Source organism: Boleophthalmus pectinirostris, unplaced genomic scaffold, assembly GCF_026225935.1.
Source record: "Boleophthalmus pectinirostris isolate CB_2022bp ecotype Guang Dong unplaced genomic scaffold, ASM2622593v1 HiC_scaffold_23, whole genome shotgun sequence".
NCBI classification, from domain to species: Eukaryota; Metazoa; Chordata; class Actinopteri; order Gobiiformes; family Gobiidae; genus Boleophthalmus; species Boleophthalmus pectinirostris.
In genome coordinates this window covers 751,827-770,920 of record NW_026571207.1, presented here as the reverse complement: position 1 = coordinate 770,920, position 19,094 = coordinate 751,827, and the positions used below count along the sequence as shown (strand labels likewise).

At 44.6% G+C, this 19,094-nt stretch overlaps 1 protein-coding gene and 1 long non-coding RNA gene across 2 annotated transcripts in view; one reads left to right on the top strand and one right to left on the bottom strand.

The window, feature by feature from the left end:
- Positions 1 to 4,604: 4,604 nt before the first annotated feature.
- smad5 (SMAD family member 5) overlaps positions 4,605 to 19,094 on the top strand; it is a 29,084-nt gene continuing 14,594 nt past the window's right edge. The window contains exons 1-3 of the mRNA XM_055159565.1: positions 4,605 to 4,762; positions 10,195 to 11,849; positions 14,217 to 14,388. Coding sequence (XP_055015540.1) covers positions 11,619 to 11,849; positions 14,217 to 14,388 — 403 coding nt within the window. The 5' untranslated portion in view covers positions 4,605 to 4,762; positions 10,195 to 11,618. The remainder of the gene's footprint in view (positions 4,763 to 10,194; positions 11,850 to 14,216; positions 14,389 to 19,094) is intronic.
- Positions 7,400 to 8,806, bottom strand: LOC129410712 (uncharacterized). The gene is made up of 2 exons (XR_008633002.1): positions 8,673 to 8,806; positions 7,400 to 7,782 (listed from the first exon to the last, which is right to left on the bottom strand). It is a non-coding gene; the product is annotated as an uncharacterized LOC129410712 (long non-coding RNA).

The window sequence follows — 19,094 nt, the reverse complement described above, 5'->3', positions numbered from 1 at the left end:
AACCAAGGACTGAACCAGGACTGAACCAGGACTGAACCAGGACTAAACCAGGACTAAACCAGGACTAAATGGAGACAAAACCAGGACTAAACCAGGTCTAAAACCAGGACTAAACCAGGACTGAAACCAAGGACTAACCCAGGTCTAAACAGGACTAAACCAGGACTGAACCAGGACTAAATGGAGACAAAACCAGGACTAAACCAGGACTAAACCAGGACTAAACCAGGACTGAACCAGGACTAAATGGAGATAAAACCAGGACTAAACCAGGACAACCAAGGACTGAACCAGGACTAAACCAGGTCTAAACCAGGACTTAAACCAGGACTAAACCAGGTCTAAACCAGGTCTAAACCAGGACTTAAACCAGGACTAAACCAGGTCTAAACCAGGTCTAAACAGTTTCTAAAGTTCTGCACAAAACAAATAAAAAAACAAACTAAAAAAATCCAATAGAAATATAAAAACATTCCGGAACATTCAAAGCTTTAAAAACAAAACAATCAAATCTTCAACAATAAAATCAATTCCAGTTCCAGTGTTTTAAAGCCGTACTGTGGAATATTTCTGTACAGCGCGATAAAAAAACAAAAAAACATCCAAAACAAAATGAAAAAAACAAAACATGATTCCAGATTTGTCCGTTTTAAAAAATGTATATAAAGCTGCATCGTGTAACTTGTTGTTGCTGCTTTGTCCGGAATGTTCCACCGTATGGCATCAAAACCTTTCTGTCGTCACGGAGACCAAACCAGACGCAGTCCCGGGTCAGATCTGCGGAGGGGCGACGCCGCTCGCACTCGCCATGTCTGTTTTTCTCGGGATTTTTGAGCCGTAACTGAATAAATGTGAAGTCGAGCCGTTTAAAGTCGCACTGCGGAACATTTCAGGCAGAGCGACGACGTCTCCGTGGAAACGAGCGGGTGACGGAGCCCCAGCCGAAAAGTTACACAGCGCAGCTTTAAGTGCAGGTTCTGTCAGGAGACTTTAAATCAAATGCCAAACCAAACTTTGTCTTAAATTTATTCCACAAAGATTCTACGGTTCAGGATTTTTCTAAATTCTAAACCGGTTCAGTCCGGGTTTGGACGTTTGGTGGAAATAAAACCGTGTTAAAAGTTTTTTTGTAGTTTTGTTCATCCTCGACTCACGTGAGTAAAATCTGACACTAAAAACACAAAGATTCTCTGGTTTAGTCCTGGTTTAGACCTGGTTTAGTCCTGGTTTAGTCCTGGTTTAGACCTGGTTTAGTCCTGGTTTAGTCCTGGTTTAGACCTGGTTTAGACCTGGTTTAGTCCTGGTTTAGACCTGGTTTAGTCCTGGTTTAGTCCTGGTTTAGACCTGGTTTAGACCTGGTTTTAGTCCTGTTTTAGTCCCTGGTTTAGTCCTGGTTTAGTCCGGTTTTAGTCCTGGTTTAGTCCTGGTTTAGACCTGGTTTAGACCTGAAACAGTCCTGGTTCAGACCTCATATAGACCTGGTTTAGACCTGATATAGTCCTGGTTTAGACCAGATATAGTTCTATTTAAGTCCTAGTTTAGTCCTGGTTTAGACCTGGTTTAGACTTCTATTTTAGTCCTGGTTTAGGCCTGGTTTATTTAGTCCTGGTTTAGATCTGGTTTAGACCTGATATAGTTCTGTTTTAGTCCTTTAGGTTTAGACCTGGTTTAGTACCTGGTTTAGTCCTGGTTTAGACCTGGTTTAGACCTGAAATAGTCCTGTTTAGTCCTGGTTTAGTCCTGGTTTTAGACCTGTTTTAGACCTTAGTTCTGTTTTTAGTCCTGGTTTAGTCCTGGTTTTGAACCTGGTTTAGACCTGGTTTAGTCCTGGTTTACCTGGTTTAGACCTGTTTAGACCTGGTTAGTCCTGGTTTAGACCTGGTTTAGTCCTGGTTTAGACCTGTAGATAGTCCTGGTTTAGTCCTGGTTTAGATCTGGTTTAGTCCTGGTTTAGTGACCTGGTTTAGACCTGAAATAGTCCTGGTTTAGACCTGGTTTAGTGGTTTACCTGGTTTAGACCCTGGTTTAGTCCTGGTTTAGTCCTGGTTTAGACCTGGTTTAGTCCTGGTTTAGACCTGGTTTAGTCCTGGTTGGTTTAGTCCTGGTTTTAGACCTGGTTTAGTCCTGGTTTAGACCTGGTTTAGTCCTGGTTTAGTCCTGGTTTAGTCCTGGTTTAGATCAGATTGGTTAAAAACAGAGACACTGGGACATTTCTTGTATAATTTGGGACACATCAGTGTTTTTTTGTATAAATCCGCAGGGACACAGACTCAGACCTGGACTGTCCCGGGGAAACGCAGCTCGTCACAAACATAATCAAGTTTGTTTTTTACAAATCCCAACATGTGCAGCGTTGTGAAGTTTACTTTTAAAATGTAATCCCCAGACAGATTACAGATTACACTCCCCAAAATGTAGTTTGTAACGTAATCCATTAAATTACTTAAAGTGAGTAATGTAATCTGATTACTTTGGATTATTTGGTTTGTTGTAGAGAAACAAAGACGAGGAAATCTTCACCTTAGACGTTTTGTCTGATAAAAGAAAATAAAAAGTCCAGACTTTACTGAACCAAATTAAAAATATTATTGATAGAAAACGAAGAAACACGTCCACACAGCAGGATTTAGTCCTGTTAAATCCTGGTTTAGTCCTGGTTTAGACCTGGTTTAGTCCTGGTTTAGACCTGGTTTAGATCTAAATTAGTCCTGGTTTAGTTTCCGGCAATGAGTAAAATTACCAAGAAAAAAAAAAAAGGGGGAATAGCCCAAAATGTGAAAACAGGAAAATCCCGCCGTGTAATTCATTTATTTCAACAAAGTAACTGTAATCCAATTACCACTCACTGAAACAGTAACTGTAACTGAATACAGTTACTCATCATTTGTACTCTGATTACTCCGGTACATGTAATCTGTTACTCCCCAACACTGAACATGTGCAAATCCCGACATGTGCAAATCCCGACGTGTAAATCCCGACATGTGTAAACCCCGACGTGTAAATCCCGACATGTGTAAACCCCGACATGTGTAAAACATGTGTAAATCCCGACATGTGTAAACCCCGACATGTGTAAACCCCGACATGTGTAAATCCCGACATGTGTAAACCCCGACATGTGTAAATCCCGACATGTGTAAACCCCGACATGTGTAAACCCCGACATGTGTAAATCCCGACATGTGTAAACCCCGACATGTGTAAACCCCCGACCCCGACATGTGTAAACCCCGACCATGTGTAAACCCGACATGTGTAAACCCCACATGTGTACCGTGTATCCCGTGTAAACCCGAAATCCCGACATGTGTAAAGCCCGACATGTGTAAACCCCGACATGTGTAAATCCCGACATGTGCAAATCCCGACGTGTAAATCCCGACATGCGTAAATCCCGACATGCGTAAATCCCGACATGTGTAAATCCCGACATGCGTAAATCCCGACATGCGTAAATCCCGACATGCGTAAATCCCGACATGTGCAAATCCCGACATGTGTAAATCCCGACATGTGTAAATCCCGACATGCGTAAATCCTGACATGCGTAAATCCTGACATGTGTATATCACGACATGTGTATATCACGACATGTGTAAATCCCGACACGTGTAAACCCCGTGTAAATCCCGACATGTGTAAACCCCGACATGTGTAAACCCGACATGTGTAAACCCCGACATGTAAATCCCGACATGTGTAAATCCCGACATGCGTAAATCCCGACATGCGAAAACCTGACATGCGTAAATCCCGACATGTGTAAACCCGACATTTGTAAACCCGATATGTGTAAATCCCAACATGTGTAAACCCCGACATGTGTAAACCCCGACATGTGTAAACCCCGACATGTGTAAATCCCGACATGTGTAAGTCTTCTTCTTAGTGTGATTTGAGGTTTTGCCTCCCTCTAGCGGCCGCCCCACGTCCCGCTGCGGCTCCGACGCGGCCGCACTGCGCTCCCCGCGTCGGATCCAACACGCGCCGCCGCTTGCGCCTTCTCCTCCGGGACTAACTCCTCCGTGGCGCTTTTCTAAATCGCTCCGATTAAAACTCTGAATAAATGACCGACTCGGGCGCCTTTGAAGCTGTTGAATAGCGGCGGCCGACGACAAAAGAAAACAAAAGAGAAGGAACCGCGGCGGCCCAGACTCACTGGAGCCGCGGGCAACTTGTGAGACGCTCCCAAGACGCAGCGCCGCCTCCGTAAGTAGTCCGACGCACTTTAACGACACAAAACTCACTCCAACTCAACACGTGTCGCACTTTAACGCACTTTATGCCCTTTAAACATCACATCTTAACGTTATATTCCTGTCACGAGCTCGTCAGGGGCGTTTAAAGTGAAATAACCAAGGTTTAGCTGCGTCTTGCTCGCGTCACGCACGAATCGTAACGTCCCAAAGCATTACCGCTAAATTAACGAATAAAAACTCATCTCGAATTGTAAATGTATGTTGGGGGAAAAGTGCGGGAAATGTGTCACGGTTGTTATTTTACCGGAGAGCTGGAACGGCGCGACAATAACAGCGAAATAGGGAGGGACTAGTTCGTGTGCGCGGTCGCGGCGGAGTGATACGCGCCTCGCCTTTTCCAGTCTTTACTCGTCTCCGGGAGCAGGGCGAACATGGCACCGGAGCGGCAGAGGGAATAACGCTGGAAAACAGGACGGAATTACCACGAAACTAAACGCGGAACGGGGGAGGAAAACGCGTCGGGATAAAGCGCAGGGTCCGTGCTCGTTCGACGCGGGAAGGTACGTGCGTTGAAGTTGGTTTTTCGGGGTGTAAAACCGCTGATGTTGAATGAGTAACCACATCTGCGCGGTTTACGGAGATGGCGGAGCGGTAGATGTCGCGTGCGGACTCTCGGCGTGCGTTAATGCCGCCGCCATCTTGGTACGGGGGGGTTCTACGGTCTAAGGTCTAAGATAAAAGTTTTTTACAAGATCAGCGAAGAGTCCGGACGAAAGAGTAAAGCAGAACATTTCATACGTGAGATTTAATTTTGAGGTCTTAAGATTCTAGATGTTGTGTTTCAAACCCAGGACTAAACCAGGACTATGTCAGGTCTAAATCAGGTCTGAACTAGGGTTAAATCAGGACTAATCTGGGACTAAACCAGGACTATTTAAGGTCTAAATTAGGATTAAACCAGGTTTATTTCAGGTCTGAACCAGGTCTGAACTAGGGTTAAATCAGGATTAATCTGGGACTAATCCAGGACTATTTCAGGTCTAAACTAGGTCTAAACCAGGTTTATTTCAGGTCTAAACCAGGATTATATCAGGTCTGAACTAAGACTAAACCAGTACTACTTTAGGTCTAAACTAGGACTAATCCAGGACTATTTCAGGTTTAACCTAGGTCTAAACCAGGACTATTTCACGTCCAAAACAAAGACCAAACCTGTGCCATTCCAGAACTAAACCAGGACTATTCCAGGTTTAAATCAGGTCTGAACTAAGACTAAGCCAGGATAAAAGCAGGAGTAAACCAGGTTTTAACTAGGTCTAAACCAGGTCTAAACTAGGACTAAACTGGATTATTTTAGATCTAAACCAGGACTATAGCAGGTCTAAACCAGGACTATTTCAGGTCTAAACCAGGACTATTTCAGGTCTAAACCAGGACTATTTCAGGTCTAAACCAGGACTATTTCAGGTCTAAATTAGGTCTAAACTAGGACTAAACCAAGACTATATCAGGTCTAAACCAGGTCTAAACTGGATCTAAACCAGGACTATTTCAGGTCTAAACCAGGTCTAAACTAGGACTGAACTGGATTATTTTAGATCTAAATCAGGACTATTTCAGGTCTAAATTAGGACTAAACCAAGACTATATCAGGTCTAAACCAGGTTTAAACTGGATCTAAACCAGGACTATTTCAGGTATAACCAGGTCTAAACCAGGACTATTTCAGGTCTAAACTAGGTCTTAACTAGGTCTAAACCAGGTCCTTGTTTACTAGGACTAAATCAGGTCTAAACCAGGTTTTAACTAGGTCTAAACCAGGTCCTAGTTTACCAGGTCTAAGCGAGGTCTAGACCAGGTCTAAGCCAGGTTTGTTTCAGGTCTAAACTCGGACTAAACCAGGTCTAAGCCAGGTCTAGACCAGCCTCCCGGTGCTCTTTGGTCTCGTCTCGTTGTTCATTCATTTAAAGCGGCGTTACTCCCGTACCAAGATGGCGGCTGTGTTGACGCATCGGCGGGAGTCACTGCGTCATCTACAGTTTTACGGGCGCGTGCGTGCGTGTGTGCGTGCGCTCCACGGACGCAGGGCTGGGCTAGCGCTCGTTAGCACAAGTTAGCTCAAGTTTGGAGAAGTTTTAAAAGTTTACGGAAAATGTCGCACAGGCGCTGAATCCGACCCGGCCGTCGACGAAAACGAAGCCGAGAGAGTTATAATCCGAAATGTCCGCAGTTACACGAGAATAACACGGGTTTATTTGACGTGAACCGTCGGATTTGTGGAGTTTTTTAAATGTTCAAAAGTCGGCTAAAGCTAAAGCTAACGTTAGCCCGTTCTCCAGGAAAGTTTGAGGAGATGATTTAAATTTGTACCAAAAAAAAAAAAAAAAAAAAACACATTTACGACAGAGTTACGGTGAAAATTAGTCATTCTGGACCTAGATGAGCTGTTAATGTGATTGTGATTCACTTTTGGGGTTTTGTTCAGCTTTTAGTGACTCTTTGGCCACTTTTATGCGAGAGTAAAACTGATTCTGACATGTTTTTCCCAAATATTCCTTTATTTCAAGTCAAAAAAAAAAAAAGGAATCTTGAAGTGATTATTTTATTTTATTTTTTATGGGGTGACCAGACCAGACGTCCCCACTGACCCGGGACAGTCCCAGGTCTGAGTCTGTGTCCCCCTGTCCCAGCAGATTTATACAAAAAACACTGATTTGTCCCAATTTTATACAAGAAATGTCCCAGTGTCTCTGTTCTGGACCAAACTGATCTAAACCGGGACTAAACGGGAACTAAAGCGGGTCTTAACCAGGTTTATACCAGGTTTATTTAAGGTCCAAACTAGGACTAAACAAGGTTTATTTTGGGTCTAAACTGGGTTTGTTTCAGGTCTAAACCAGGTTTGTTTCAGGTCTAAACCAGGACTGAACCAGATTTATTTTGGGTCTAAACTGGGTTTATTTCAGGTCTAAACTAGGTCTAAACCAGGTTTATTTGAGGTCTAAACCAGGACTGAACCAGATTTATTTTGGGTCTAAACTGGGTTTATTTCAGGTCTAAACTAGGTCTAAACCAGGTTTATTTGAGGTCTGAACCAGGTCTATTTCCTTTAGTGTTTTTGTTTTTATCAGCAGAGCCAACACGTCTCAGGATTTAAAATTTCAGACGTTGAAATTCAGAAAAAGAAAAAAAAAACACACGTCTGAACGGTTTTATTCTGAGTTAGAAAATTCTAAATTTAAAACTCCAAACGTGACGAACCGAACGATCGTCGCGTAAATCAGAAGAACAGTTTAAATGTTGTTAAATCTCATGTCACGTCTTTGTAGGTGATACAAGAAATCCCAGTTACTTTCTCCATGATCTGGATCAGGGTCTGGATTTAGGACCTGGATCAGGACCTGGATCTGGATCAGGGTCTGGATCAGGACCTGGATCTGGATCAGTCAGGGGCGACGTGTCGTTCTGACGAGTCGTTGTTTCAAAATCGTCTCCTGCTCCGTGATTCACGTGAAGTCAGAGCGTCAGAGTCGCCCCGAGGAGAAACACGAGCAGATTAAAACTCCAACGTCTCACGAAACTGAACAAAATATCAATAAAAATTATAAATATAAAATATAAAATGAGGAGCAAAAAAAAAGAAACACGAGTGAAATAAAACAGAATTATAAAAATGTAAATGTCAAAATAAAACAGAAAAATAAGAAATAAACTTGAACCAGGACTGAACAAGGACTAAACCAGAGTTGAACCGGGTCTAAAACAGGATTTAATCACGACTGAACCGGGACTAAAACCGGACTAAAACCAGACTAAAACCGGGACTAAACCAGAGCTGAAGCGGGTCTAGAACCGGGTCTAGAACAAGATTTAATCAGGACTGAACCAGACCAGGTCTAAAACCAGGTCTAAAACAGGATTTAATCACAACTGAACCAGGTCTAGAACCGGGACTAAAACCGGGACTTAAACCAGGACTTAAACCAGGACTAAACCAGAGCTGAACCGGATCTAGAACAAGATTTAATCATGACTGAACCAGATCAGGACCTAAAACCAAGGACTAAAACAGGATTTAACCAGGTCTAAAACCAAGGACTAAACCAGGATTTAATCAGCACTGAACTGGGTCTAAAACCAGGTGTAAAACCAGGACTGAACCAGGTCTAAAACCAGGTCTAAAACAGGATTTAATCACAACTGAACCAGGTCTAGAACCGGGACTAAAACCGGGACTTAAACCAGGACTAAACCAGAGCTGAACCGGATCTAGAACAAGATTTAATCATGACTGAACCAGATCAGGACCTAAAACAGGACTAGAACCAGGACTAGAACCAGGACTAGAACCAGGACTAGAACCAGGACTAGAACCAGGACTAGAACCAGGACTAGAACCAGGACTAGAGGTGCAGTTTGAACAAAATGAAAAAAGAAGAGCGTTTGAATCAGTCAGTTATTGTTTTTCACCTCGTTTGAGCTTCTTCTCTCGTCTTTGTGTTAAAAAAAAAATCACAAATCGGGTTCGTTCTTTTTAGTTTTTCGGGGTTTTTGTTTCAGTTTTAAAATCTCTCGTACATTTTTGTTGTGAGGAGGAAGCGGAGGAGGAAGAGGTGTGAGGAGGTGTGGAGCGCAGCTGTGCTCTCGTGACGCGGATCAGGCGGGGACACGGCGGACAGGAAGTGTGCGCGCGGTCACTTCCTGTCCTCCCGGGGTCAGACAGCTGCGGCAGACGACACGAGTGACCTGAGTTACCTGAGTCCTTTTGTTCCGCGCGGAGAGAGTCGAGTCTTTTCCCGCGCGACACGAGAACAACACACCGCCCCGAAACCCGACCAACGAGCTACGAGGACCAGAACCAGGACCAGAACCGGGACTAGACAGGGACTAAAAATAGGGCTTAAACAGGACTAAACCTGGACTAAACCTGGGACTAAACCTGGGACTAAACCAGGGACTAAACCAGGGACTAGAACCGGACTAGGACTAGACCGGGACTAGACCGGGACTAGACCGGGACTGGACCGGGACTTGGAACTAGGACTGGGATTAAAACTGGGATTAAACTGGGACTAAAACAGGGCTAAACTGGGAATAGACTGGGACTAAAACCGGGGCTAGATCGGGACTAAACTGGGACTAAAACCAGGGCTAGATCGGGACTAAACTGGGACTAAAACTGGGGCTAGATCGGGACTAAACTGGGACTATATCGGGACTAAAACAGGACTAAACTGGGACTAAAATCAGGAATAGAGTGGGACTAAAACCGGGGCTAAATCGGGACTAAAACCGGGGCTAAATTGGGACTAAAACGGGACTAAACTGGGACTAAAACTGGGGACTAATCGGACTAAAACAGGACTAGACTGGGACTAAAACTGGGGCTAAATCGGGACTAAAACTGGGACTATATCGGGACTAAAACAGGACTAAACTGGGACTAAAATCAGGAATAGAGTGGGACTAGATCAGGACTAAAACAGGACTAAACTGGGACTAAAACTGAAATAGACTGGGACTAAAACCGGGGCTAGATCAGGACTAAAACAGGACTAAACTGGGACTAAAACCGGGACTATATCAGAACCAGAGATTAAACCAGGATTTAAACAGCACTAATCCTAGGACTAGAACCAGGTCTGAACCAGGTCTGAACCAGGTCTGAACCAGGTCTGAACGGGTCTAAACCAGGTCTGAACTGGGTCTAAACCAGGTCTGAACCAGGTCCGTCTCTGCGCTCTTGTCCTTGTTCTGATCCAGTTCCAGATCGTTCTAAAACACGTTCCGGTTCTAGTTCCCGCTCTGTCCCGTCGGTGGGATTTCGTTTTTTTTTTGTTTGTTTAGTCTCGAAACCTGCGGAAAACACGGCTCCAGTTTCGATCCCGGGTCGGGTCTGGATCCGGCTCCGATTATCGATACTTTAGTCGATTTTTTACTTTATTGATTTGTGACGGTAACGACCTCTTTTCCTCTTTTTTTTTTGTTTCAGGATGATTCTGTGATCACTTCGGAATCCTCTGACCTTTTTTGTGCGAGGGTTTTGTGTTTTTCTTGTTTTTTTTCCTCCGTGGACTTTTCTTTGGCCCGGCGTCGTTCCAGCGCTGCCCCAGACAGAGGAGGCTCTTCCTGGGCAGCTGCGTCCTGACTCCCCCCTCCTCCTCCTCCTCCTCCATCTCTGCTTCCTGTCCTTGGACTCTCCGGCACCACGCCTCTCCCTCTCTCACGACCGTCCCCGACACACATTTGGACTTTTTCCCCCGCGCTCCGACGTTTCTCCGATTCCTCCGACTTTTTCCCCCCCATTTTTTTTTTTTTTTTTTTTTTTTTTTTTTTTTGGATCGCCGTTTCAGTTTCCTCCTTTTTTTTTTCTTTTTTTTGTTTTAATTTCTGGACAAACCTTTCCCAAAAAAACAGTTTTATTTCGTCTCCAGCCGTCGGTGAAAACTTGAGACGTAAGAACCCGCCTGGAATCGGAAGAAATTATCGGAAAATGCGGTGAAAATAAATCAGGAATTCAAATCGGAATTACGCCGAGGAGTGGACGGGAAAAGCAAGAGAGAAACGAGGACTCGGAAAACCAGGTTAAACCGGGACTAAAGAGCGTGAAAACTGGATCTGAACCGGGACTAAACCGGGCCTTAAACGAGGGCCTGGACCAGGACTGAACCAGGATTAAACGAGACTTCAAACCAGAGACTGAAAAAAATAAAATAAAATCTGAACCAGGAGGGAGTTGGATCTGAACCAGGACTAAACCAGCTCCTGAACCAGGTCTGAACTCGGAGGGAACTGGGTCTGAGCCAGAACTAAACCAGGACTTAACCAGGACCTGAACCAAGTCTGAACGAGGCGGGAACTGGGTCTGAGCCAGAACTAAACCGGGATTAAACGGGGCTTGAAACCAGAGACTGAATAAAATCTGAACCAGGACAAAACCTGGCCTTAAACCAGGGCCTGAACCAAGTCTGAACCAGGAGGGGACTAGATCTGAACCAGGACTAAAGTGGGACCTGAACCAAGTCCGAACGAGGCGGGAACTGGGTCTGGACCAGAACTAGACCAGGATTAAACCGGGCTTTAAACCAGAGACTGAACAAAATCTGTGCCAGGAGGGGACGAGATCTACACCAGGCCTTAAACCAGGGCCTGAACCAAGTCTGAACCAGGAGGGGGACTAGATCTGAACCAGAACTAAACCAGGCCTTAAACCAGAGACTGAACCAAGTCTGAACCAGGACGGAACTCGGTCTGAGCCAGAACTAAACCAGGATTAAGCGAGACTTTAAACCAGAGACTGAACAAAGTCTGAACCGGGAGGGAATCGTGTGCGTGAACCAGAACTAATCCGGATCTAAACCAGGCCTCGAACCGGATCTAAACGGGTCGTCGTCGTTGTGGTCGCCGCGCGGAGACATGACGTCGATGTCGAGCCTGTTCTCGTTCACGAGCCCGGCCGTGAAGCGCCTGCTCGGGTGGAAGCAGGGCGACGAGGAGGAGAAGTGGGCGGAGAAGGCCGTGGACGCGCTGGTCAAGAAGCTGAAGAAGAAGAAGGGCGCGATGGAGGACCTGGAGAAGGCCCTGAGCTGCCCCGGGCAACCCAGCAAGTGTGTGACCATCCCCAGGTCTCTGGACGGACGCCTGCAGGTAACACACACACACACTACACATATACACTACACATATATATACACACACACTTATTTGTTTAGCTCTGTGTGTTGAAAAATATGGGGCGAAAATTCTATAATCGATATGTTTTGCTTTATCTCGATTTAAATCCGTGTGTCGTTCATTCGTTTGTTTTTTCAAAATAAAATCAAAAATAAGAAAACGAAAAGAGCAACTGTTTTCTTCACTATTGTGTCGAAAATCAAAATGGAAAAAACGATAACGGACTGAACCGGGACTAAAACAAGAACTGAACCGGGACTAAAACAAGAACTGAACCGGGACTAAAACAAGAACTGAACCGACTGAACTGGGACTAAAACAAGAACTGAACCGGCACTGAACTGGGACTAAAACAAGAACTGAACCGGGACTAAAACAAGAACTGAACCGGGACTAAAAACAAGAACTGAACCGGGACTGAACTGGGACTAAAACAAGAACTGAACCGGCACTGAACTGGGACTAAAACAAGACTGAACCGGGACTAAAACAAGAACTGAACCGGGACTGAACCGGGACTAAAACAAGAACTGAACCGGGACTAAAACAAGACTGAACCGGGACTAAAACAAGACTGAACTGGGACTGAACCGGGACTAAAACAAGAACTGAACCGGGACTAAAACAAGACTGAACCGGGACTTAAACAAGACTGAACGGGACTAAAACAAGACTGAACCGGGACTAAAACAAGACTGAACTGGGACTGAACCGGGACTAAACCAAGAACTGAACCGGGACTGAACTGGGACTAAAACAAGACTGAACTGGGACTAAAACAAGAACTGAACCAGGACTGAACTGGGACTAAACCAAGAACTGAACCGGGACTGAACACGGGACTAAACAAGACTGAACCGACTGAACCGGGACTAAAACAAGAACTGAACCGGGACTAAAACAAGAACTGAACCGGGACTGAACTGGGACTAAACCAAGAACTGAACCGGGACTGAACTGGGACTAAAACAAGACTGAACTGGGACTAAAATGGGACTAAAACGGGACTAAAACAAGACTGAACTGGGACTAAAATGGGACTAAAACGGGACTAAAACAAGACTGAACTGGGACTAAAACAAGACTAAAACTGGACCGAACTGGGACTAAAACGGGACTAAAACTGGACCGAACTGGGACTAAAACTGGACCGAACTGGGACTAAAACTGGACCGAACTGGGACTAAAACAAGACTGAACTGGGACTAAAATGGGACTAAAACAAGACTGAACTGGGACTAAAACGTGTCTAAAACGGGACTAAAACAAGACTGAACTGGGACTAAAACAAGACTGAACTGGGACTAAAACAAGACTGAACTGGGACTAAAACAAGACTGAACTGGGACTAAAACAAGACTGAACTGGGACTAAAATGGGACTAAAACGGGACTAAAACAAGACTGAACTGGGACTAAAACAAGACTAAAACTGGACCGAACTGGGACTAAAACGGGACTAAAACTGGACCGAACTGGGACTAAAACTGGACCGAACTGGGACTAAAACGGGACTAAAACAAGACTGAAATGGGACTGAACCGGGACTGAAACAAGACTGAACTGGGACTAAAATGGGACTAAAACGGGACTAAAACAAGACTGAACTGGGACTAAAACGTGTCTAAAACGGGACTAAAACAAGACTGAACTGGGACTAAAACAGGACTGAACTGGGACTAAAACAGGACTGAACTGGGACTAAAACAGGACTGAACTGGGACTAAAACAGGACTGAACTGGGACTAAAACAGGACTGAACTGGGACTAAAACAAGACTGAACTGGGACTAAAACAAGACTGAACTGGGACTAAAACAAGACTGAACTGGGACTAAAACAAGACTGAACTGGGACTAAAACAAGACTGAACTGGGACTAAAACAAGACTGAACTGGGACTAAAACGTGTCTAAAACGGGACTAAAACAGGACTGAACTGGGACTAAAACAAGACTGAACTGGGACTAAAACTGGACCGAACTGGGACTAAAACTGGACCGAACTGGGACTAAAACTGGACCGAACTGGACTAAAACTGGACCGAACTGGGACTAAAACGGGACCGAACTGGGACTAAAACGGGACCGAACTGGGACTAAAACGGGACCGAACTGGGACTAAAACGGGACCGAACTGGGACTAAAACGGGACCGAACTGGGACTAAAACAAGACTGAACCGGGACTAAAACGGGACCGAACCGGGATCGAACTGGGACTGATCGTCGATTTTAAAAAAAAAAAAAAAAAGAAAGAAAAATCCCTTCTAAAGTGACCCCAAGCCCAGGCTCTGGGTGTCCCGTCCTGACCCCCCGCCCCGTGTGCGTCTTCTCCCCCCGCAGGTGTCCCACAGGAAGGGTCTCCCTCACGTGATCTACTGCCGCGTCTGGAGGTGGCCCGACCTCCAGTCCCACCACGAGCTCAAGCCCCTGGAGCTGTGCGAGTTTCCCTTCGGCTCCAAACAGAAGGAAGTCTGCATCAACCCGTACCACTACAAACGAGTGGAGAGCCCAGGTACGCCCCCTACTCCCACCCCCTGCGCGCATTAAAGCTGCACTCTGTCGCTTTTTCCGGTTGGAAGTCTGTCACCCGCTTCCGGAATGTTCCGCAGTGCGACATTAAACGGCTCCGCTTCACATTTATTCACTTACGGATGGTTTCATAGCTCAGAAATACTTAGAAAACCCCGTTCTGACCGTGAGCGGCGTCGCCTCTCCGCAGACCTGACCCCGTGACTTGCTCAGGTTCGGTCTGTCTCCGTGACGATAGAGAGGTTTAAAGCCGCACTGTGGAACGTTCCTGACGAGGCGACGACAGTCTCCGCGGAGAAAAGTTGCGCAGTGCCAGTTTCTTTTTGGGTTTTGAGTTCTTCTCTCGGAACTGGAAACACTCCACACTTCCACCTTGTGATGTCACGTGGTGGTACAGGAAGTGCTCCACTGTGTGTTTATATATATTTTTTAATCATTTTTATTTATATGTAGTAGTAGGAGGAGTTGTTGTAGTAGTAGTTATTGTAGTAGTAGTAGGAGTAGGAGGAGTAGTTGTAGTAGTTGCAGTAGTAGTAGTAGTTGCAGTAGTAGTAGTAGTTGCAGTAGTAGTAGTCGTTGCAGTAGTAGTAGTTGTTGTAGTAGTAGTTGTTGTTGTAGTAGTAGTTGTTGTTGTAGTAGTAGTTGTTGTAGTAGTAGTTGTAGTAGTTGTTGCAGTAGTAGTAGTTGTTGCAGTAGTAGTAGTTGTTGCAGTAGTAGTAGTTGTTGCAGTAGTAGTAGTTGTTGCAGTAGTAGTAGTAGTTGTTGTAGTAGTAGTTGTTGTTGTAGTAGAAGTAGTAGTAGTTGTTGTAGTTGTTGTAGTAGTAGTACTTGCAGTAGTAGTAGTAGTCGTTGTCGTAGTTGTAGTAGTGGTTGTAGTAGTAGTGGGAGTAGTAGCTGTAGTAGTGGTTGTTGTTGTAGTAGTAGTTGTAGTAATTGCGGTACAAGTAGTAGAAGCAGTAGTAGTTGTAGTAGTTGTTGTAGTAGTAGTACTTGCAGTAGTAGTAGTAGTTGTAGTCGTTGTCGTTGTAGTCGTTATAGTCGTTTTTGTTGTAGTAGTTGTAGTAGTAGTAGTAGTAGTAGTTTTTGTTGTAGTCGTTGTAGTAGTAGTAGTTTTTGTTGTAGTAGTTGTAGTTTCATGTATTTATACTTTGCTCTAAGGTTTGTATTTGTAGCCTGAATTTATTTCAGTTTGAAACTTTTACAATCCATCAAGTGGTGCGGCTTTGTAACTTACCGAAGTCGTACGAAAACATTTTGACAGATTTTTGAGCTCCGTGTACCACAGAAAATCGGTCCGAGGTCGGTAAGCGAGGCTGTTGTGGTTCGGGAATTTCAGAGTCCCGCTCCAGGTCGGGTACTCACGGACCTGAGGCCAATTTACGGTCCGGCGTCAAATCGTCTGCGTCGACACGTACCCCCTACGCAGCAACCAACATGCACCTCCGAAATTTTATAACTACACGTGGAAGCGACGCAGACGATAAGAGCCGTGATTGGTCGTCTCTACCGCCGCACTACACGCATTTCCTGTACTCGACTTTCCTTTCTTTCAATAGGCGAGTTTCATGCATTTAACTACTTTTAAGTGATTTTCTGATTGATTTAAGTGTTTATATTTGACATTTTGACCAAGTTTTTTTTTTTTTTTTTGCAGTTTGTGACATAGAAATCTTTAAAACCGTGCGTTCTCGCTCTGTCCCTCACCCTCCCCCCCCCCCGAACCCTTAATGACGACTTTTGACTCCTCCGCCGTATCACTAAAGACGAGATTTGACGACCTTTAGAAATGGCGGTTTTTCACATTTAAACAGAGGCTGTGATAGGGTGGGGGCCACTACAACCCACACTAGACTGACCAATAGGATTCAAGGATATGTTTTCGCCGATTTTTTCCGAAGTTAATCGAAATAGTGACGATGGTAGCTTCCGGAAAAAACACAACACAACACACATGCAATGGAAAGATCGCGGCGCTGCGGCGCACAGTTTTAGAAATAATGAGGAGCGGACGTATTTTATGGATAAGTTTAGAGAAAGTGACTTTTATAGGTTTCAAAGTGATGTTGAAGTTGATTATAAAGTGGAAAACAGCGACAGCGACGGACTTTCGGGGAGAAGGTGAGATGCCGCTGATGCGTCTGTGTGGAGTCCTGCGATGTCCCAACAAACTATCTGAGCTTTATACTCGATTATGAACCAAAATTGCCCTGAAATCTGGATGTTGCCCAGGCCAGTCCTTTAAAATATTTCAGTCTTTTTTTTCCAAGATGCGATGTTTAACAGAATCACTACAGAAAAAACACTTATGTGGAGCTCTGCACACGAGAAAATAACCAAGATGACAAATACTGAACACACACTGACGGGGAAGAGTTTTATTATTATATTATTATATTATAATAAGATAAATGAGTTGAATAAGTTAAATGGAAAAAATGAATTGGGTCCACACAGGTGAACAACAGGTAAAAACAGGTGAACACTTGGCTTTACTGTATGTGATGATATGAAATCTGTTTAAATACTTTGACAAAGTATATTTTTTTTTTTATGAATATAGTTCTCAGAACATGCAGATATCAGATGCTGAATATAGTTTTTTGTTTTCGAGTTTGCACCTGACCAGGTAAACTCTCATTTTCAGTGAGCTGTTATACACCTGTAAATGAGTTGAATCACATTTAAACATCCATAAATGAAGAGTTCAGAGTCTAAGGTTTCCAGAGATACAAATATGTCTGTGTTACAATTAAGTTCATGAGTGTAAAAATCATTTATAATCACTTGTGGAAGTGTGTTTTCTTTTATGCAGTGATGCTCTATGGGTAGAACTAGTAACATATGTATGGGTTGTTCCTAGTCGGCGTCCAGGGGGGAAAGAGTTAACGCCACACTTTAAAACACTCCAGATTTAAGAAATAATCTCCGCGGAGACGAGCAGGTGGCGTGTCTTCCACTACCGGGAAAGTTCCAGAGTGCAGCTTTGTTTTTGTTTTTTTACAACGAGGAAGAATCCCCACAGGGCCTGGGTCTGCAGAACGCTGAGTGCAGGAGATTTAAGCCCGGGTCTCTGCGGAGCTGCTGAACGTCAGACCCTCCACCCTTCCCTCCCTCCGTCCGTCCGCCTCGCAAAATCAATATCCCTCCATCTCTGCCTCTCTCTCTGTCCATCCCCCTCTCCCTCATCCCTCTCTTTTATTAAATTAAACTGATAGCTGCTGCAGAAGAGAGAGGCATCTGAAAGCTCCAAGAATCCTTCACTGTCCAAATAAAACCATCTCCTCTCTTTTCCTCTTTCAGCTCTAGAATCTCTTCGCTCTCTCCTCCATCTTCCACCTCTCCTCTGTCCGTTTTTCATTTTGCGTTTTTGTGTGCTCTCTTAATCTCGTTCTGTCCGTCTCTCTCCACTCTTCCGTTTTCTTTTTGCACACGCCTCTTCTCTCCGTGCAGCCGCTTCTTCCTTTTCTCCTCCTCTCTCCGTCACTCGTTCGCTCGCGGACCCCGAAGAGCAGGTTTTCGGTAGCTTCTCGACCGCGTTTCTTTCGACGGGACGGCCTTCAGACGCCGCGGTTAAAACCCCTCCCGCCGCTCGTGTCGGTAAAACGGGAAAAACGCGACATCTCGGTGTCCGAACCTCGAAACGGCCGTCCACCCGCTTCTCAAAAAAAAAAGAAGATGAGCACAAAAACAAAAAAGAAAGGAGTCTGAGCGTGCTTTCCTGCCTGAGCTCTGGTGTTGGGTGGTGGATCTGCAGAAGGTTCCCTCGTAAAGACGAACTAAAAAAATTTAACTACAGACTAAGGTTTACGCTTTACACTGAAACGAATCACCGTATCGGAAACGATCTGCGTCCAGACACGTCGTTTCTGTGTTTGTTTACGTTTTACAGAAACTAAACTTAAAAAAACATGACTCATTTGCATAAACTAAGCGCTCAAAAAAAACAGTTCTTTCCTTGTGTCGCTGATGTGGTTCAGCTTCTGTTGGACTAAGACTACGTTCAGACTGCAGCATGAAGTGACCCAAATCTGATTTTTTTGTCTCTATGTTCCTGTATCTGATCTTTTAATGACAGTCTGAACGACACGGATCCGATTTTTTTCAAATGTGACCCAGGACACTTCGTCACTATTCTGCGCTGAAGTAGGAGAAAATTGTTAATGAACTCCGTGTCACTGAAGCGAAGCACATCACCCCCAGTTTTCCATCGGATTAGTGTGAACGAACACTGCATACACAACGAAAACGACTCGAATACGTCTAGTGTGGACGGGACCTGAGTTTAGACAAAATCATGTCATAATCGGTCATAGGCCAGGATTTGTAATTGGGAAACTGGCTCGTCCCTGCACAAACCGAACCGAGCCACGGCCAATGACGTCATCACTCGGCACAGCAGAGCGAGCGCTTTAGCCAAGAAAATAAGTCGTCTTCTTCGTCTTCTACTTCTACAACTGTATTTTTCCGACTATAAGTTGCACCAGTCAAAAAAATATAACACAAAAAAACATTTCACTTTTTGGGGAAATTTATTTTATAAAATCAGAGACCAGGAGCTGACATTTCCTGTGTAAAGTCAAGTTGTAGTAATAACAACAGACTGTTAACGTCACATATTTCACAGTTCTTCAGGTAAACTAGAACTAGTGACGGGCATTCGATGAAATTTTCTTAATCGATCGTCGGAAG